This window comes from Lissotriton helveticus, chromosome 9 (assembly GCF_964261635.1).
Source record: "Lissotriton helveticus chromosome 9, aLisHel1.1, whole genome shotgun sequence".
NCBI classification, from domain to species: Eukaryota; Metazoa; Chordata; class Amphibia; order Caudata; family Salamandridae; genus Lissotriton; species Lissotriton helveticus.
The window spans coordinates 284,319,017-284,341,160 of NC_136070.1; the positions used below are offsets into that span (position 1 = coordinate 284,319,017).

Genomic DNA, 22,144 nt, shown 5'->3' on the forward strand with positions numbered 1-22,144 from the left:
GGTTTCAGGTGGGATCCACTGGCACTCATTTTTGTGGACCGGCATTTATTTTTCCTCAACAAACTTTGACCCAGAACTAGCGAGAGAGAGAGAGAAAAACACAAAAGGGGGAAATAAGGAGGAAGAGAAGAACAGAAAACCAGAAAAACAGTAACAAAGGGAGAAGGCAGAGATGGAAAAGAACCTGAAAGAGAAAAATAAAAAGGCAGGGAGTGTCTGCTGGTGGATTAAAAATAGCATGATGTGGAATCAAGACTACTCAGCTCTGATATTTGGCACCCTGACGTTCTATAGCACTGGCCAGAGGCCTCTGAACAAAAATGTGGGGCCCAGTACTCATCGTTTTAGAAAATAAGCTATGAGAACCACCTCTATATCTTCAAAAGCTGTGATCTTGTGTGTGACTCCTGTGCAGACAATTACCCTGATCAAGCATCCTTGCAAGCTGACTTTCTACTCCACTTCTGAAACTCTGCCTTGACCATTGGAAAATAAAAAAATTAAATATGTGTGAAAATTACAGAGACCAATACAGTAAACTCAGTGTGCCGAGTAACCCTGATAGAAATCTCTTTCACTTTTTGGGGAAAATCGCTATTCATGCTAAAATAGATCACATGATGATGAAATAATAGTGAAAATTAAACATGGAGCAAATGCGGCCTCTTATCCCAGGGAATGAGAGCATATCCTCTCTTATGGCACAATGTGGGTTATTCACTACCATTTTGTGTGGGCGTTCACTTGCCCCAAAGTTGACGCAAAGCAATGGAAAACATTGTATTAATTCACTTATATAATCCATGATATTAAAAGGCATGCTGGTGCAGTGGGGAATTATGCAGCTCTGGAACGCAGTCTGGTAACCGTTAGTAAATCAAGTACAAAAGAAATTATTTTAGAGATTTCAAGTGTAGCGTGTAAATGTATCCATCTATTGGCTCCCATGGATCTCCCGGAAGATTCTCCAATTGTGCCAGGAGGATGTCAGTTGTAAAATGGGTGTCTACTAAATTGCGTTTTCCCTTGAAGGTTCAAAAATGATTCTCTACCAGATCACCCAAGATAAAGAAAATATTCCACTAGAAAGTGCACTCCTCAATTACTATCGTAAATGATGAAGGCTGCCCATAGTTTCCATGGTAACCTGATGTGGTGAAATGAACATCATGTAAAAATGTCTTGTATAGTTAGGTACATTTAATTCATGCTTCAATTATGAAACCATATGACAAAGCCATATTTCTGGTCAGAAACAACCCTGAGTGTGATTGATATTTGAGCCCCCAGGCTGACTGGTAGGTATTGAGGACATCCCTGTATTTGATTGATAGTTGGTGGAGACAACCTTACATCAAGCTGTATATATATATTCATACTTTACATGGAATAAATAACTAGTGTTATGTTTCTCTGTAGGTATCTGCACAAAAACAAACACCTCAAAGTTATTGATGAAGACGTGTTTGTTGGAGTACAAAGCGGCCCGGCACACCTGTGAGTATAGATGAGAACATTTAATAATGTAAATCTTGTGTTAAATAGATTTTAAGTTTCTTTATAACATTGGAATGTTGAGCGCTCCTTTAAAGACTATGGTCTGGCTCCAATTTAATATTGGTTCTCATACAAATTCTGCTTCAACATTCCAATGATTGCCATTTGTTTTTTTATTTGTTATTAGGACATTCTATCCTCTGTGGGTGGAATGTCCTAATAGTGTTAGAGACCATTTGCATCTACATCTTCAGGTTGATTCAAAAGAGATGGTACTCCAAGCACATTGACAAGATCATTGTACCCAAAACTGACACTTTTTTCAGGGCAATTCATTGAAACCAACTGCTCTCAGGAGGTGCTCTGGATCAGGCCGATCTTGGAGTCTTATCTACATATGAGATACTTATAATATATCTATGCTATGTTTCAGTAATAAGCACATTTATCGAAACTAGTACGTCTGTATTAACATTTTACACAATTGATTACACACAATTATACAAAACACATTAAAGGAAACACACGAGTGAATGAAACATAAAAAAAAATTACAAATTAAAAAAGAATCCAAACAATTCAGTCTTATTAGCAGCTTAGAATTTCTGCGTTTAGGGTGCTACCGGATTTTAACTTTATTAAAATTAATAAATAAAGCCTTGTGAACAAAAAGAATAGGTAACATGAGTACCAGAGTATATTGAACACTTGTGAATCATGGGTATATTTCATCATGAAGCTTAAATATTTATCATAACTCTCTTTTGTGTTTATATTTGTCAAAACTCAATCTAGACCTTCACAATTTATAGTGCATTCGAGGAAAAAATCTAGGTCATCCACACCTCTTTCCTAACATGAACCCACATCTCCAAAGATAGATTTGATGCGTCAAACATAAGATAAGATTGTGATGGGTCTTCAGCCCATGCTTGGTTGTTATATATTACCATGGTTCGCGGAGCTCATATTTTGTGTCGAGATTCAGAAATTTCGTAGTCTTTTCTGACGGATACTCCGTGTCCTGAAATTGTGGCTGCAACATTTTTCTCATGTCGTGGCTATCAAATCAGAGCATGAACTCCCACTGGACTATCTGGAACAGGCGGCTCCAACAGGAGCGAGATGCCCAATGGGATAAAAAGCTTCCCAATCAGATCTGTTATTTAAAGGTATATGTGCCCATGGGACTCTCGTGAGTGTCTAGTGAGTGAACCCATCAACCAGACATACAAACATTTTGAACCTTAATATCTCAAAAACTACTAAGTGGATTTATAACACATCACATACACATGCTTTCTGGATAAAGACCTAGCTTTCTGCCAAATTTGGTGTAAGTCCATTTAGGAGTTTTAGCTGTAGAATTGTTAAAAAATCCCTATAGAAACTGCATGAGGAAATTACGTTTTGGGTCCCTGCCTTTTTCCTGCCACCCTCTTGATGGATCACCCCGAAACTTTCAAGGAAGAAACTGAGGTGGATGGTATTTTTTAATGGAACGTTTTGTGAAGAGTCATCAAATGGCAGAAAAAAATCAATTTCCTATTTTAACTAGGTCTTAACTACCCAGTGCAAGCCCGGGGGAATGTGCTCAGGGAAGGTGTCTGTGCACTCCCTTGCCCTTTTAGAAATAGTGGCCATGGGATATGGGTCCCAGGTGTCTTTTAGCGTTAGGGAAGGGGCTGATGCCCATGGAGGGCGTCAATGCACCCTTTCAATTTAATTTACTCACAGCCGTTGGGTGCGGTGTCCCCAGGGCCTCCAAGAGACGCTGAGAGGGGGCCCACGTCCTGCCCGCCCCTGCATATGTAAATGTGTCTCCCCTGGGCCCTAGTGGGGATGTTTTGTTTTTTTCAAGGGCGGAGTGAGGGAGACTGTGCTATTTTTGAAAATTTGGATCCACTGCAAATTTGCCGCAAAGTAAAATAAAAACGCTTTTTGAGCCCCCGTGGGTGGTGGCGGGGGGGGTTCGACCTCCCATCATGCCAAGGGGGACAGGGTATCCTGACCTGGATTAAGATATTGCTTTCTGCAAAATTTGATGTAAATTAATTCAGCAGTTTTGCAGTATTGCTGTTCAATTTTCCGATGGAAAAATGAATGAGAAAAACATGCTTTGGGGACCCCCCCACAATCTTTTCAACCCCCACTTCATGGATCATCCTGAAACTTTCCAGGAAGAAGCTGAGGTGTAGGAACTTTGTTTTAGAAAGTTTCTTGAAAATTTGCGAAATGGTGCTAAAGTTATTAGTAAATCAAAATCATGTTTTTCCTATGGGAACACAATCCTAACTATAACTATACCCAGTGGTGATTTATATATTACTACCTAACGAAATATATATATATATATATATATATATATATATATATATATATATATACTACCTAGTGGAGGTCGCCACTGGGTAGTTATAGTCAGGTCTGCTGTTTCATAGGAAAAGCGTTTTTTGTGTGCTAGATACCTTTGGCCTTATTTGACGAATCCCCATGAAACCTTCCAATAACGTGCAACGTTTTTACTGCTTTGAGCTTGATAAGTTTCAGGGTGATCTGTCAAACAGGGGCTGAAAAAAAATGGAGGTCCCAAAACACAAAATACAAAATGCATTTTCTATAGACCTCTTTAGACGAAAACTGCTGTACAGAATTACACCAAATTCGACAAGAAACTAGATCTTGGTCCGAAGATGGTGCTTTTTGTGATTTGTTGTAAATCCGTTCAGTAGTTTTTGAGAATTGGCAGACGCAAGGCCTACCTGCTAGGTGCCACGCACGACCATTGGGCGACGACGCCCCACCCATTCCGTCGAACGCCCGCACCGCGGCGGAATTGCTGCCGCGGTAAACGGGCTAAGGTTGCAAAATAATGGTATATCTGGAAGGTTGAGTCTTTTGAGAATTTCACTGGGTTGGCAATTTAAAATTAGATCATTCTGATTAGCCGAGGGAGCTTTATTTCTCTTCGGCCACCTCGCTCCTTCTTGAGCGAGCACTCTGATTGGCTGCCAGCAACATGAGAAAATAGACTTGGAGACTTAGTCACCTGTCCTGAAGATAAAAAAATAATAGTAATATAAGGAGGAAGGGTGTGGATAGCTCGGCCCCCTAGGCCCCATGGGGAACCCAGGAGGAGCTGGGAAAAGGCAGGAATGTGCCATACAATGTTAAGTACGGTGCATTCCTACCCTTTCCCTATCATTCAGTGCAGCACAGCAAGGTGACCTGCAGCGCTGCCTTATTTGATGATAAATATAGCCTTTATTTTGTTTATGCCCTGAGGATACTACCCCCAAGGGCTGTGTCCATTAACAACCCCTAGAGTCCCGGGTGAGCCCACTACTGGGGTCGAAATTTGTTTATATGAGGAGGGGGCCACGTACTCCCCAAGCCTGCAGAGGCCTGGGGGCCACATCCCCGGGGCCGGCTTGCAAGATATGTCCTGGGGAGACCATCCCGAGACATAGCTGTTTCCCTGCCTACACTGGTGAAGGCAGGGAAACCTATGTTTGCTGTAGCTTGGTGGAAGCATTTTTGAATTTCCCCCCAAGCAGGGGCATATTTGGAAGAACTTAATGCCACCGTAGCGTCAATTTTTTGACGTTACAGCAGCTTTTTTTATCACCTTATTTACAAAGTGCTGCTTACTGCAGTTAGTGCCACTTTTCCAGCGTAAATCTTGAATTTTCAGGATCGCCACATCTGTTAGCTAGACTTAATGGAAATGAGATGCAAGGTAGGCGTTCCCAAGAAAAAACTGCCACTAACCACATATTTACAATGAAATTTCCATACATCGATATTCCCCCAAAACTTCCTCTAAGTCTAATTAGAGGCAGTTTTTTAAGACCAGAAAATAGCTGGTCTTAAAATTGGTGCAAAGACTAGCAAAAAAATGGTCAGGGGTTCTGCCCATTTAACCCTCCCATACCTGAGCAGGAGACATCCTAAGATGAAAAAGTAGCAACAAAGGGTACCGAAGGGATTGATCCAAATGTAATTTTCAAACAAGAAACAATTAATTCTCTTGTGAAACAGAAATTAAACATGAAAGAATTACATATATAAATTCATCAACACATATATGAGCGGACATCAAGGGGAGCACAACAACCAACAATCTATCTACAAAATATCACATATACATATATACAAATATATATTACATTTACAATATCACGTTTCTATGTACCCCAAACAAAACAGAAAATATGTATAAAAAATTTATATATACATATATCCTAATTCGGATCGGTGCCTCCACTTAATTTATAATGAGAGCACAACACAATGGTAGTCCCAAGAGTAAAGCACCTGGGGGTTACAGAATCAACCAATCTATATTTATATAGGTGCCAATCAGAAAAAAATCAAATAACTTATTTCATCGTAACAAGGGACTCCAATTGAAGCAAAAGGTGTCGACGCAGTCGCGGTCGCGTTTCAGCCAGATGATGTAGGCTTCATCAGGACAATGGGTACTCTATACTTGTCGGTCCTCGTAAATTCTCGGACAGATGATGGCAGCCCGCAAACACACCCACCCACACGGGGGTGTGGGGGTGGGGCAGAAATCACTATCTGACCCCAGGACAAGGAATTCTTCCTTTATATATACGCAGAGAGTCCACTTGGATAAGGCAAGCGTCGGACAGGCGTGGCTTAAATTCCACGTGCTTTCTGCAGTAACAAGACTCAGGCGACACGGACAACCGGTGTTCGCTACGGCGAGATTGAAACTCCAATTGCAAAATGCAAGCACCTGGGGCCTCATTTCAGAGGTTTTGGTGCTGGACAGCGCTGCAAGGAGTGTTGCTGCTCTGCCCTGCGACTAAACAAAAAGGTAGGAATGCGCCCTATCAATAAGATAGGGCGTAATCCTGGGCCTCATTCATGAAAAGTGTTGCATCGCTTCGCAAAAACAGCGATGCAATACTTTTCACTTCGCCCTCCTTGCATCACCTGGATGCGCTGCATACACTGTACGCACCTGAAAGGAGATAGGTCCTTAGTGGGACTGAGGGAGGGCTGGACCCTAATTAAGCAACATACACAAAAATTGCCCCCTACCTCAACGAATTACTATTTGGGGACTAAATAACCAAGGCAATTGAATCTAGTCCAGTATATTTATTTATACCTTTTTTTGGGGAGAACTATTTGAAAAGTTTTTAAATGGCAAAAGGATACACAATACACAAATTCACAAACACATTATACACACTTTACAAAAATTACTAAACAGTTAACACAACATCATTCAAAAAATATGAACAAGAAAAATATCAAGTGTTACATCCAACGAACAATACAAAGTGCAATATCACAGTTGTTACAATGTATTAAACTGTTTCATAGTCAAAACAAGATTATTTTAGACTGTTTCATAGTCAAAACAAGATTATTTTCTGATGAAGAACAATTCAGTAGTAAGAGCACGAAAGCATGTGGCAATGTTATTTTTAAAAAAAACACAATAAATGTTGCAATTAGCTCTTGCTGGATTTGCACTGTACAGCGCTCCATGTCGCAAAGAATGACTGATACGTTAGGAGTCCTGACATATCTTTAGACGCTAAAGTCATGCATTGCTGGAGTTGTGTTGTAATCATTATGCAACTTCAGCAAGGCATGGGGCAGGCCGTTCCCTATGGCACTGCTTCACCCTTACGCCCTTATGGCGTAAGGTTCTGATGAAGTGGCGCCCTAGAAGTGTTGCAGTGAGATCGCAGTGACACTAAAATAGGTTATCTGCAATCTGAGCAAAACAAAGAATAGGGAGTGTGCAACTGCTGGCAGTAGATCATGCAACCATGTCTCAGTACATCCCACTGCCTCAGCTCCTTCTGCTCCCTTGGGCAGACCCACCACCTGCACGTTGTTCTGCCGGGAGCAGCTCTCCGCATCCTCTGCTTTTCTTCCTAGTGACTTCACACATGCCATTAGCTGCTGTATCTCCAATGCTTCATTCTGGGTAATAGGTTGCTCACTGTCATGTACCTTGTCAGTCAGCTTGCAGTGATTTGCGTGCTCCAGGGTGAAGTTAACTGTGATTTTGTCGATACAGCCATCAAGGGAAGTGTGCATTTGTTCAAGGGAGGCATCTATTTTTCAACAGCCGTGAGTACAGAGGTCTACAATAGCATTGGTGAATGGGAGGGTCATGGGCCGGAGGGCCTGTAGATGAGGGTGCCGCAGAGGGTGGTGTTGGGGTTGGCCCAGATCTGGAAGTAGAGGTGTTCCATGGTCACCGTTGGGTCATTAGAGTGCGCAGTCAGTTGGAGTGTGCTTTTGTAGATGGTGGCAATGCCTTCTCCTGGGCAGTCAGGGTAGTTCTTCCCGATGATTTTGTAGCCGTCAGGAATGGCCATGGTGATGTTCAGTCTGGAGCGGAGGTTGGTCCAGATTTCGGTGAAGAGGTCACAACAAGAAGGTACCAGATTTCTGTGGTGTGTTTGTGAAGGGACTGCATGTTGAGGGGGATGCAGTTGAGCTGTTCGGTTGTAATGTTGATCTTCTGGGCGGCAAGATGCGCTGGTGTGTTGAGGTGCATTTGCAGTTTCGGCAGGCAAAGGGTGCAAGGGTATACTTCGATGTGCTAGTTGGCAGTCAGCGGGGCCTCCAGGGCTGAGGGCCAGGAGAGTGCTGACGTCATAGCTGCGGAGTGTCCGAGAGGCATGCTCCCTGGCACTGGGCACGGTTCAGGGGTGGATGGATGCAGAAGGGCTTGCCTTTGGCTTGCCTTCAGCGCACTAGTGGCACACCCGCTGTGCATGGCCACACAGCGGCTGCCATTAAGTAGTGCTGCAGAGGGCTGAACAGCTGGGAGGTAGGAAACACAGGAAAGGACACTGGATGGGGCAGGGCTGCGGGGGATCGCAAAGAGGGAGAGGAGAGTGGAAAAGTATGAAAGAAAGCAGATGAAAAACAAAGCCAAAGACAGAAAAAAACAATGGTAGAAAAGCAACAGAGAAGAGCTGAAAGAGAGACAGGAACAGTAGAAAAGAGGGACGGAGAGCAGTTAAGCAGCAGAGAAGTGACGCTGTGCGACTGGACTGGACCACCAGGAATAAGGCGCAGGCAGGAGCCTGCGGGTAGAGGAGGGTCTCGAACACCTGACCTCTGGGTCAGAAGAACCAGCAGCAGCTACCAAACGGTGCAGCATACTCACAAGGGGCTAGGAAAGGCAGCACCACCCAGTTGCCTCTTCGATCTAACAGCGACAACCAGATTCCGTGTTCCCTAGTTCCCTAGAGAGTAACAGTGGAACAAGCTGCATACCCAAGGGCTTGGCTCAGAACAGAACCTGTGCACCTAGCACTTGCTGCCCCCAATGCCCGAAATCAGTGACTTGAGCCAGTTAGTGGAGTCCCCACCAGTCTTATTTAATGTCCTCGGCAATATGGGTCCTCTGGCGCACAGGGATTGCTCAGGGCACAGTGTGAACCACCAAAGGTGCCAGGCCTGGGCCCGACATGACCCCCAGGTTTCCTCCGATCTCCGTCCCACCTTGTCCTTACCTGGACATCGTCACTGGGGCTCAATCCACAGCGCTCCCGCTGTATCTGTGACTCAGCTAGCAGGAGCCTGAGCCAAGGTGGGATTTCACAAGCCTGGTTAGAGGAGTCACCGCCAAGTCCACTGGGGAGCCTCCAAAGGCAGGTGATGCAACAGGGCCCCCTTAGGAGTGAAGTTGCAATGCTACCACCACACATGTTCGGCGCAGCTCTGGGGCCTTACCCTTCACAGCATACAGACAGTGCCACATCTTCTGGCCTGTGGTGCAGGGAGGAGCAGCCCACCACTGGCAATCCCCTTCATGCACCCGGGTGTAGTGGTGGCGCGTGTTATGCAATGCAGACCTCCCTACATCGGTGAGCAGGAGCTCCTCTACAGATCACAGCTCCAAGAGTTGCCAGGCGGTCTCCTCACACAGGTGAGCAACTTGTCTCCATGCGACCTGCCAGACTTCGCCATCAGGTAAGGGCTATCGCCAACACCTCAATGTCTACCTCAACAGCCCACAGGCTTGGGTCCGACGTGGCCCGCATCCACTGTCAGGCCAGAGCAATTCCACAGCACCGCCACCTCCCACTCTGGGTTTTAGACTCCGGGCCAGTGTGGCCACGAGGCCCCAGAGACTGTCCGTGCTTCCAGGCATCAGCTGCCATGGTGTCGCAGGTATGGAGCTATGAAAAGTGCTTCCTCACTGGTTTTCCCCAACGTTGCACCTCTTTTCATGAATGAGTTCCTGATTCTGTATTTCCTCTTCCCAAGGACTCTGGGGGGTTTGGTGGGGTTGTTGACCTGTGCTGGACTTGGCCCTGGCTGATCCATTTAGCATTCCATTGTTTTTATTTTCTGGCTGCTGGGCATGCCCAAAGGCTGTTGCATTCATTGTGGGGTTGGCTGTGTATGGGTTGGTCAGTCGCAGGCCAGGTCTTGTGGCCAAACCCACACCGTGCACAGCCAAAAGTCTGTGTGCAGCGTGTTATTGGCTGTATGCGAGGGACGGATTCCATTACTCCATGACTTCGGATTATTAATAAGGCAGACTACGGCGGCCCTGAGTCAAAGTATTCGCATGATGATTTCTGTCTCGCTCTGCTAATTTGGGTAAGCACCTGGGAACTCATCTCTCTTGTTTGCTCCATAACGCTGACAAAAAACTGGTAACAGATATCACCATGCTCTCTAACCTGTCCTCATTCTTGCCCTGATTTCTTTTAATAGATATACATCTGTAACACGGATTGTCATGTTGCCTTCATATTACAGACTTCTATGATCACACTAACGCCACAAGGACTGTCAGACCCCCTTCCCCTCACAGGAGTAAGTCCTTATCTTTTGCTTCTTCCTGCATCACAATAAGGCTAATTTTTATATCCTTCTCTCGACTAGTGCCCGGCTGCGCACTTTGTGAGTACCTTTCTCTGAATACTTTTCCTTGTGGTGTGCACTTTACACTCTAAGAGTTGATTCACATTTATTCAGGTACAACCATTAGTCAATTGACTACCATCTGATTCCTCTTGGTTTTTTCTCCAATTTTGGCCCACTTAATTATCCCTTGATTATTATTTTTTCAAGCCCATCCTTTTGATGGTGGGGTCAAAACGCAGTCGACACACTTCTAAAATGAACCATTTCCCAGCTCCTACTATTGTAGTAGAAGGATGTTACTATCTACTGAATATCTATGCTAAGGCTGTATTTAGGTTCTTGAGACCTATTTTATGTCACAAACTGTCATTCTGGATATGTAGGTTCTGTGTTCACTTTTCTTGATCAACTTGATTATGTATTTACATGAAAAGCAATATTCGTGATTGTCTTGTGTATAGTTTCTTTTTCTCTCTCCGACATCTCTCTAGCCATAAATATTGTCGTTGAGCGAACTACTACCATATATTACACACACTGGCCACAGGAACCACTGTTCCTTGTTATGCTTTTAGAAAGTGGGCATGTTCTTACTTAACCATCCTGTGTGCCTCTAACTGTTTGTGTATTCACTGTCTGATTTCGGAATGGAAGGAGCTGGGATGTGCATTCACTCTAGATGGTCACAATTGGGGCTGAGGTGTGCCCTGCCTTTCCAGGTGACTCATAGCCAAGCGGAAATGACCTTTCTGCATTTAGAAAGGTGGGATTAGTTTTCCCTAGCATCTGAATAGGCTGTGTCTGCTCTGCACAATGCTGTCTCCATCTTGTATAGTGAAGCTGGACTAGAGAGGACAGAACTGGTTTCTTCTGTACTCAGAAACTTTCTGCCTAAAACTTCAAAGGGAAAAGTAGTATAACTATTGGGGCCCTGACCCCAAAGCTGGAGAAGCTGTTAGGAGGAACTACCACTTTGCTATGTGCTTTTCTGTGTTGCCCTGCAGTGGCTGCTTCTGTCTTGGGCAGTGAAAGACTGGACTGGACTTTCTGCAACCTATTTTCCTGAGATTCTCTAAGGGCTAGAGGTAGAGCTTGCCCCTATTCAAGAAGTCTCGGGATCAGCAAAGACTTCAAGATCCTCTGCTACCCGCCCTGGTAACTGTGTGTTTTGTGCTACAACAGAAAAAAAGGCAACCATGCCGCTCTCATCTCCGTGACCTGTTGGCCCAGCAGAGAGCACTGCCCCCCTTCGCACTGCAACTCTGGTCTCATCGACGTTTCTGACTGACACCACCAGGAAGCTGCTGCTTGATTGTGACCTGAGGGCACCATTCTTTGCACCACCTAGTCTCAGATTGCCCTGGTATCTCTGATGACGCCGATCCACACTGGCATCAAAGGCGCTGCCTGTACAGTGGCCCGAGGGTACTGCTCTTAAGTTACCCCTGGCTCATCGCCCCGTCCCACACTGCAGCATTGGCCCACTGACACCGGCGTCAATTACTCCGTCTACTGACAATTCGATTCAGCTATGACGCTGCCTGCACTGTGACCTGCCAGCACACAATGAGCACCGCCCCACTTTGCACCTCAGCCCTGGTCTCGCTGACGCTGCTGGATGCCATCACCGAGCCACTGCCTCCACTGCGACCTGAGGTCACTGCACTCCACAACGTTCCACTTCATACCATAGCCCGATGCCTGCCGGCATTCCTGACTTCAACCTCAGGGAGTTCAATATGCAATGTGTGTGACTTCAAGGGCCCTATGACTCCTGCACCGACCTCTGAAGCCCACACCTTCCGATACTGCATCTTCGGATCTCATCGCAAGGTCTATGATGCCCTGCATCTCCAAGGTACTTTTTGCAGATCTTCCCGACACCATAGCTGGCCTGCAACAACCGGTCGGCCTGAACAGTTGGATTTGTTTGTTCACGATGTCGTGATAACTTCGCACTAAGCTATCGACTTTAAGGGACGGTATTTTAAGGTTATTCTTGCAATATTCGTATTGTGATTACTGTATGTTGGATTTTTATCATTTTGGCCTAGTTTTACACAGATAAATATTGGCTATTTTTCTAAAACTGGTGTTGTGTCCTTTTGTAGAGTTTTCACTGTTTAACTGTGTATTATATGCAGATGACTTACACGTTGCCTCTGGGATGAGCATGACTTCCCATGTCAAGCTACCATGCAGGTGAGCAGACGTCATTTTAAAAGTGTAATCCCCCTTACCTTGACTAAAAGGAAGGGTTTCTATTTGGACAAGATGCATTCCTCTACCAACTAGAGACTCCCATGTCTAACTATATATATATATACAGGTTGTTCCCAAGTTTTAGATGGTGAGCTGCTCATTTATATTGAGCACTCTACTACACCATCAACACTAAATTTTCTCAGCTCAAATTTCTGTTTTTCTAGCTGAATCAATAACCATATAATGAGCCCAATGCCATCCATGTCCAGCTAGACAAGTGACAATGTCTTGTGCAATTTTTTGTCAGTGCCTTTGCTCATAGGATTAGCAACCACTATCCATATCAAGCTTAAAAAGAAGGCATTTTACCATTGCAGGCACGGTGCTTCTGCTTTGGATTTATATGAGTGGCATGGTGTTAAGGGTGCTTCTGTATATCTGGACAAAGCCATGCTTTTGTGATGATCTTCAATAGAAGTATTACGTGGCCAAGAACCAAAGTGTGAGAAACGTTTGTGCTAAAACCCTATCCAGGAGAAATCCAGTTTGTGCTCCAAGGTATGCATTCATGCTGCACAAGCATCACCCCGCAAAAGCACCTACATAGAAAATATATTTACAGCACTATTATTGAAATTAACCTATAAGGCTATGCTTTAATACTCTGAGATATGTTATAATTAAACTCACGTCTAGTTCTTTTCCGTTCTTAACTTTTTCAGATGTTTCTTCCACAATGATGTGGCCAAGCAATTATGTCTAAACAGTTAAAGGAGTTAAAAAGTACAAAGGTATGCATAGTGGATTCTCACCACTTGCCATTACCCATGCCCTTCACAGGCTTGCATGTCTCAACCTTGAGTTCTTGTTTGCCTTCTGAATAAATAAGCTATAAACTATAATGCAGTTTTATTTTTCCCAAAGAAGAATTGTATGACATTATCACAATCCATTTCATCCCCCATTCCGTTCTCGAAACAGTCAAACACGCCCATCCCAGAGCTTAGTTTGTAAAAGGAAGAGTTCTGGTGCCCAAAACTGTTCAGAAGCGTGCGTCCGGTGCAATTAAAGTTGGCGTGCCGAATTTCAAGGCTGGTAGTCTTAATTCCACCTTATGTCTCCACTACCTGACACTCCCTGCACTTTATCTCATTCCTGCAGGCTCCTGCTCTCTCCCTTTGTGGCGGTTTTTCCATCTTTCTTTTCCTGCATCTTCCAGATGTGTGTGTCTTCCTTGTCTTGACTTTGGTGGCAAATATCTGATGTGGAATCTTAAGTGCCAGCCCCCAAAAATAAGTGTTGGTGGCCTCCATCAGCAAGCAATGGCTCCTATTAATCACCAGCACATCCAAGTGTGGGTGAGTAAGTGATACAGACAGTATAGTTTAACTGGCCTTTGGCCCCATAAAATTTAGGGGCATATGTACAAGCCCCTATCGCCACGGGAACGTCACTTTGTGTGACGTTCCAGTGGCGATAGGGGCCTTGCCTTATGTACAAGTCAGCATTAAGCCACTTAACCTGGCTTAACTTTGCCTTGTACATAAGGCACCATTTCACGCTTTGGTTAGCGTGAAAGGGGTGTGCATTAGGTGTTGTCGTGGGCGTTCCACTGCAACATCCATTGTATTTGACTCTGCCCCCTATGTTACCAGCATGGCGTACATAGGCGGCAGCGCCAAAATGAAGACCAGGAAAACCCTGGTCTTAAGGTGGCGAAACGAGGAGAAATGCATTATTTCTCCTCGTTTTTGCATTTTCCATGTGTGCTGCCTTGGGAAAAGCAAAATGCCATGCTTTGTTTATGTACAGGAAGGTGTCCCTTCCTGTACATAAACAAACTTTCATAAAAGCAGCGCACATGTAAGTGACAGAATTGCATTTTAGGATTATGTGCAGGATGGACACCTTCCTACACATAACCAATCCTCCCCTGCGCACAGACACCCTATGGCCCCAAGTATTTAAAAGAAGATGGGATGGTTTAAGAAGGCTAAAACCTTCTGCTTGGAAGTGAAGGTCTGTGCTGTTTCTTCGAGTCCACATTTGGGAACTTGTAGTTTCCTGTAATTCATTGTCATTATAGATATCAAAAATGTTAATGGCATTTGAGTGAGAGTGAATTGGGTTTGTTCCAGTCTTCCATTTTTTAACAACCTAAGACGCTCAATGTTACTTATTTAAATGAAGGAGGAATGACTAACATACAGTATTATGTGTCCTGCAGGCAACACAGATCTCTGAAGCATAAACTCAATGTAATGAGCGGTGTTTTCGTATAAATATAAACCCATCAAAATGCTTCTCTGTGTTTACCCACAAATCCTAAAAATGTATTCTAAATTGTTTTGTGGCATTCTCTTTTACTGAATCGTACATTTCTCATTCTTGGACATGAATATTTAATTGCTTTTGTTTTTCTTTTCCATTTTTTTATCATGTAAATATAAAAACACTACAGTGACAGAAAAATAGGAACTGTCACTAACATTTGAGAACCACAAGCAAGTCAAGTGAAATCCTTGGTATACCCATTTAATTTAGGTGTGAGAGAGCGCAAACTGATATAAATATATGAGTACATCACACTTACCTATAGAGAGCATAATTCATGAAGAGAAATGCCATGAGTGCTAATAGTATCTGAAATTATAATCTAAATGTATAGCTAATATAGAGATTTAAGTAGAAGTGGAATTAATACAGAAATGTGTGACATTATATGATTTTATTAGACGTGATTATTTTGAATCTATGTCGTGTAGCTGTTAACATATAAGATGGTCTGTGGTAAAACGCAGAACGTGGTAGGCCTCAGGGCCAGAGCTGGAGCTAAAAGGGAAGGTGTTTCTTTTCACGACACAGATTGTTTAACGTTTTTGGTCATTGCATTAATGGGCCATGATTTAGAGTAATGGTTTCTAAATAATAGAATAAGAGTTTTAACATGCTTTAATTAAATGAAGAAATTGAATGCTATAATCATAATGTGAAATATTGTAGGCCTGAAATGTTTTAGCATTGATTTACACGTACATGTCTGGGCTGAGAAATGTTGCAAGCCTTTTTTAGAAGTCTATGAGAGTTGGGTTCTTGGCGGCAGATATCTGTCTGCAACAGGAAAGGGGGGATCCAATTATAAGTGAATGAATAGAGGCCTGTTCAGTAGACGGCCCAGACATGGAGGAGGGTTCTGGAATGTTTAAGGGGTATCAGCGGGCCGGAGAAGAGACTGAGAAGCAAGGTCAACTCTAACGTCTGAGGCCCAATACAAAGCATCATGGAAAAAGCCTGAAGTTGCACCACGTGAGAGGCGTTTCGCAAGGGGCGTCTCAAATGTTGTTGACTGTTTTGTATTAGGGACAGCACCCCTGGGTGGAGTTAGAGCAGAGACCTGAGGACCCTTTAGAGAGCGGATGGGTAGGCAGTGAGGGGTCATGACTGGAGAACTTTAGGTTTTCACCAAGAGACTTAGAGTGGGTGACTTCCCTTGGGGGTCATTCATTGCTGACACCTTTGTTAGGTTGGGATTTGGTTAAGTAGGGATACCATCTAGAACAGGGTAGGGACGCCTAACCTGTGTTTGTTTTCCTCCAACCTAAATGAAGGAGAGATATGCGTCTATGCTGATAGCTTTGCTATTTTTAGAACTTGTATTAGTGATTTCTGTTGCTCGTCTGAGGGCTTTTCGAGAGCACATGTATGTAATTGGACCTGTGTATCTCGTGAATCTCATTCTGAGATGCTTGTATTTGCAGCTCATTATATCTTTACAATAAACTTTTGAAACCTAGAAGTTGTCCGTGATCTTTGAGAGTAGAGTCCTTTCTTGGGTGAACTAATTTGCAGATAGGTGTACTGTTTCCTTCCAAGACAGGCAATAAAGGTTCAGTCGACCAGAACGAGGTTTGGATCAATAGATATAAGGTATCGATCAAAATCTCGCCCTTTCAGTTGGTAGCTATAGAGGATGGTTGCCTTCTTGAGGACGGTGACCTAGGCCAGGTTAGCTTACCCCAAGGCCCCTAGAAATCGATGATCGGAAGAACAGCCCGCAGATGAAGATCCGGATGACGTGAGACAGAAAAAGCAGCAGTATCGGTCGAGAGTGAGTATAAAGGGTTATGCGTGTTAGATTGCGGTGTTTTTGTATTGTGTCTATGTTGTAATGTCTGGCGGAGTTGAATGTCTGTAGAGTGACTGTGGAACAGGTTGTGAGCGCGCGCAACCGGTGGAAATCTTAAGTTCAAGAGAGCTTAAGTGGTTCGGGTGTATCGGACACCCAGAGTAATTGTCAACTAGTGTGAAGGGGGTCATGAGGTACCATTGATCACCCGAGAGACCGAGATAGGGGGAACGTAAGAGTGAGTGCGTGAGTAACGGACGCTGGTCGGAAGTTACTGTGTGTGTAAGTAACCTATCAGAGAGACGATAGACGTCTCGTCAGTTGTGTTGACAATTACAGATAGACTGTGGACGTACAGTCGAGAGAAGTGACCGCTTGGTCGGAAGTAGTCATTTTTCAGTGTATGAATGGGACGCATGCATAACCGGGAGACGAGTTGAGAAAGGAGGGGTGCTGCTGCGAAGCGGAGAAAAGAGACGTCAGGTGGTGTCGCGCAGTGATTGGTTGACCGGAGAAAGACCGCGCTGTGATAGGCCAGCTAGCGAACACGTCATACAGGGTCGCGACGTGATTGGCCAACAGGAGAAAGACCGCGCTGTGATAGGCCAAGCTAGCAAAGCCGCGACAGGATTGGTGGATTGTCATCAGGAAGTAAACAGAGTAGCGAGGCTGAATTTTGTGCGCATAATTATGAAGTGTTTTAAATGGTTGAAAGCGCTGTTTAAGAAAGAGAGGCGAGGATCGTATGAAGGGGAAGAAGCCCCGCCGGAGGGTACGCCAGCTCGTTATATGGCAGTAAATGTTGGGTTGCATACGATCCTTTGGATATCAGAGTGGAGTAAGATTACTGAAGGAAACGAGGAACTGACGTTCCCGAAGTACGGGACGTTCAGATTAGAGGTGTTACATCGATTGAAATCAGTCATGACCTCAAAGAGACCCTTGCCTAGACCAACCCAGTTTGAAGCCCTTGATGCATGGCTTAGGGCAGCGCATGAAAGGAATATGAACAGACGACAAGAAAGGGTGAAACGCTCGGTAAGGGCAGTACAGGATGCCAGGTGGGATGCGGATGCTAAAAGATGGAGAGTGCATAATTTGGAAATAAATAAACTGTACCCAGTGTTAGAGGCGCCAGTAAATAAAAGCCCCCTAGAAGAAGATGATGAGAGCGAAACAGAGGACAGCCTGATAAACAGATTACTGACAGACAGGCCACCCCCGTATAATAGAGCAGGGGGAGAGGTCGAGAATACTGAAGGAGAGAAGGGGGGCAATGCAGGAGAGCATAGACCGCTTCCCAGTTCAGAGTGGGATCCTGAGCCAAAGAAAGAGTTGCTCCAGCCTAGTCAGGTGCAACAGGTAGTCGGTAGGTTTGTGGTACAAAGAGCGCCGGAAACGGAAAGCGCCACATCCTACCCATTACCAGATGCACTACAGGTACCTGTTACCATAGGTCCTATAATATCGATATATGACCAAGAGAGAGCAAAAGGGGAAGAACGGAAACGGAAAGACAGAGAAAGAGCAGAGCAGGCAAGGAGGAACGATACCACTAATTCCCCAAGTCAGATGCCGATACCCAGAGAGTGGAGCACCCCGATGCACACAGCAGGGGACCCAGGAGGAGATCCTGGGGGCCCTAGATGGCCAATGGATCTGAGGGGATCTGGACGAAAATCCTTTCAAGAGCTAAATGAGTACATGAAGCAGTGGGATGAGGCAGTGAAGGCTCAAAAGTGCATCGATGCTGCAGAAGCAGAAAGGGAAAGTCAGGACAGCAGAGCACGAACTCACTGCGGGGCTGGGGAGAGTAGCCCGGAGTGGGACTGTAGAGGGAGTAGGGGAGTCACCCATTGGGCCCGGAATGGAGGTAGAACAGACCTGGAAAACGGGGGCCCCGGGAGTGAAGGGGTGGCGTGCCCAATACTCAGTGAAGGGGAGAGGAGAGCGCAAGAGTACAGGAACAGCTTTAAGTGTCCACACTGTGTGCCTGCCACCAGAGAACAGAAAGGGAGTTGTGAGAGATCGCACCATAGTCCCTGTGACGACAGAAATGAGCGCAGCCCAGGGAATATGGGGAATCAGGAAGGATCGTATCGGATACTGAGCGATACGAGGCAAAGGGAGTGTAGCGACCAGAGGGAAAATAACAGAGAGGTGTGCGGTGAGAGGAGAGAAGAAGACGAGAGTGGGCAGAGAGAGAGTAGGGATAAAAGGCCCGTGTTCCATCACCTTCCAAGATCGGATGGCCGAGCATGGGACCTGGAGAGATGGGAGCAAGGGAGGCCACCCATTAATTCTCCTGAGCCCAAACGCAGAGCTCGAAGTTGGGATGGTAGGGAGACCAGTGAGCCCCCTTCGAAAGACATATTGCGAGCTGAGATAAAAGCCAAGAGACTTGATGTCTCCAGCTTAAGGTCAGATCTGGATGACATGGTAGATGGTACCCTGCCTTTAGAAAGAATGGAAATGTATGAACAGGATGAAATACTGTATATGGCAAAGGACATCACACGAAAGGCGAGAGCAGTCCATGAGAAGTTAGTCGAACTAGCAGGCAAATATATGGTGGACTTGTCAAGAACCAAAGCATTACAGGGTAACCACAGGCTACATTACTCAGATCGAGATCTAGATGAGAGGAGAACGATTGGGCTGAAAACACACATAAGGGAACTGATTACTGGAATAAGGACATGGAGGGCACTAGATAAATGGGAAGAGAGGTGGTCCAAGAAAGGGACCGGCAGAAGAAGCATGATTGGTATAACACCAGGACAGCAGGGAATAGAAGCTTACCCTTTGCGTGAAGTTGCCAATGGGAGCTATGTACATGTCCCTTGGAGTAGGGGAGATTTAGCTGCTTTTACCACATCTTTCCCCAAGTTACGAGAGAGCCCCGTGGAGTGGTACAAGCAAGTCGAGAGGTTTGTAAAGATCTCAAAAGTCCTATGGATAGATTTGAACACGCTGTTTGACATTGTAGTACCAGGAGATCTGTGGACAGCATGCAAGGTTAGCGCTGAGTGGCCCACAACGGAGCCAGAGAGAGATGCTAGGACTAATGGGCCGTCCGAGATCGTGATGGCAAAATTCGAGAGAGTGATGACTTGGCTGAAAGAAAAAGTGCCAATGCAAGACATAGATTGGGTCAGAATAGACAGAACGAGACAGGAACCCAAAGAGACAGTCCATGAATATTACGAGAGATTGCTGAAGGCGTTTAAACAGTATAGCGGCTTGGATGTAATGGATCCAAAGGACATAGGGCAATTCGTGTCCAAGTTCGTCCTGGGACTGAGACCGGATATTAGTTTAATGATTCAGCAACACTCGATTTGTTGGCAAAGTAAACCCCTAGATGAAATACTGAGATATGCCAGGTACTGCTGTGATGAGGTAGACTCCAAGGCTAAGAAACTAAAAGAGAAGCTGATGGTGGTACAATTGCAGACAGCAGGAAAGGGGGGACCGCAACAACAGCAGCAAGGGACAGGTACAGGAGGTAAGAAGCAGTACAGTCAGAACAAGGGTAATGAGGAGAGTACTACCTTTAGACCCAGAGTAGACATAGCTACCTTGAAGAAAACGACTAGGTGCCACCAGTGCAACGAGTTGGGGCATTGGAAACGCGAGTGCCCTTACAATGTAGAGATCGGAGAGCAAGAGATAGAGGAGGAAGAGGTCCAGAGCGCACCTATGAGAGGGGCGACGCCATACCAAGGAAAGGTGCTCAAAGGGGGGGGGGCTCCTCCCCGAGCCCAGTTCCCGCAACCTCCTCGAGTAGGGAGTATGGGTAAGACCTATAGACAAATGCCCCTGTTTATGGAAGGGGAAGAATGCTATTATGTGGACCCATTAACCGGACAGAGAGTGGAAAGAGAAGACTGCACCCTTGGGGCAGCCTTAGAGGTAGATCAGAGGGGACCCTATGTGGAAGCAGAAGTAGCAGGGTGCCCTACGACATTTCTGGTGGACACAGGAGCCACTAGATCCACGATCAGATCAGCTGCAGTTCCAGACCTGCCCATGTCTGGAGAGACCATACAGGTGGTAGGGGTCGCAAACAGGAGAATAACCAGCCAATTGACAGAACCGGTACAGGTGAAAATAGGGAAGTACAGCGATGAGCACCAATTTGTGGTTTGCGATTCAAGCCCTGTGTGTCTGCTAGGAAGAGACCTGTTGTGCAAATTGAATTGTACTATATATTGTACACCCCAGGGAGTGGAGGTATTGACTAATGATGATGATGCAGATTTCAAAGTTGCAAACTCAAGAATATGTGTGGAGCTGTACCCTACTTTGACAGTAGACGAGCTTCCCTGGGATTTGAGAGAGACAGTGGCATCAGAGGTATGGGATTTCACTGGGGAAGAGATTGGATTGGTCAAAGGGGTGGACCCAGTGAAAATTGTAGTGAAACCGCATGCTGAGTTCCCAAGAACACCCCAGTATAAATTGACTCCAGAAACGATTGCAGGCATAAAACCCGTGATCGAGTCCATGATTAAACAGGGAATACTGAAAGAAATCGTGGGTAGTCCATGTAACTCCCCGATTATGGGTCTGCAGAAACCAAATGGGAAATTTCGGATAGTGCAGGACCTTCGAAAGATTAATAACATAGTCGTTTCATGTTGTCCAGTGGTACCGAATCCATCAGTGATACTGTTTCAGATTCCATTCCAAGCTGAGTGGTTCACTGTGATAGATCTTTGTCAGGCTTTCTTTTCGATCCCTTTGGACGAAGATAGCCATTTTCTTTTCGCATTTAAGCTGGAAAATCGCGTCCTAACATGGTGTCGTATCCCTCAGGGGTATACAGAGAGTCCATCGATCTTTAACCAGCTTCTGAAGAAAAATCTTGAAAGTCTAGTGCTGCCCCAGAAGTCAGTTCTGGTCCAGTACATAGACGACCTCCTTGTGGCGTCAGACACAGAAGAAGCTTGCAGGGAAGACTCCATTGCTTTGTTAAATCACCTAGCTGCCAATGGGCATAAGGTATCCCCGGGAAAATTGCAGTACTGCCTGACAGAAGTGCAGTACTTGGGACACAGAATTGAGAAAGGCAAACGAAAAGTGTCACCAGATAGGATAGAGGCGATCATGAAAATGAATGCGCCTCAGACCCAGAGAGAGGTCAGGATGTTCCTAGGGATGGTGGGCTATTGCCGACAGTGGATCGTGAACTTTTCACTGAAAGCAAAACCTTTGCAAAAACTGACGCACAAGGAGGTGAGTGATCCGGTACCATGGGACAAAGACTGTTTGATGGCATTCTTACAGCTGAGAGAGGACCTGTGTCGTGCTCCGGCATTGGGAATGCCTGATTACAATAAACAATTCTTTCTTTACTGTTGTGAGAGAGAAGGTTGTGCGTTGTCTGTGTTGGTCCAAATCCATGGGAATGCCCGTAGACCA

At 45.2% G+C, this 22,144-nt stretch overlaps 1 protein-coding gene across 1 annotated transcript in view; it reads left to right on the top strand.

The window, feature by feature from the left end:
- Window positions 1-22,144, top strand: part of TSHR (thyroid stimulating hormone receptor) — a 384,579-nt gene that overhangs the window by 287,718 nt on the left and 74,717 nt on the right. Inside the window, exon 7 of the mRNA XM_078662049.1 lies at window positions 1,420-1,497. Coding sequence (XP_078518175.1) covers window positions 1,420-1,497 — 78 coding nt within the window. The remainder of the gene's footprint in view (window positions 1-1,419; window positions 1,498-22,144) is intronic.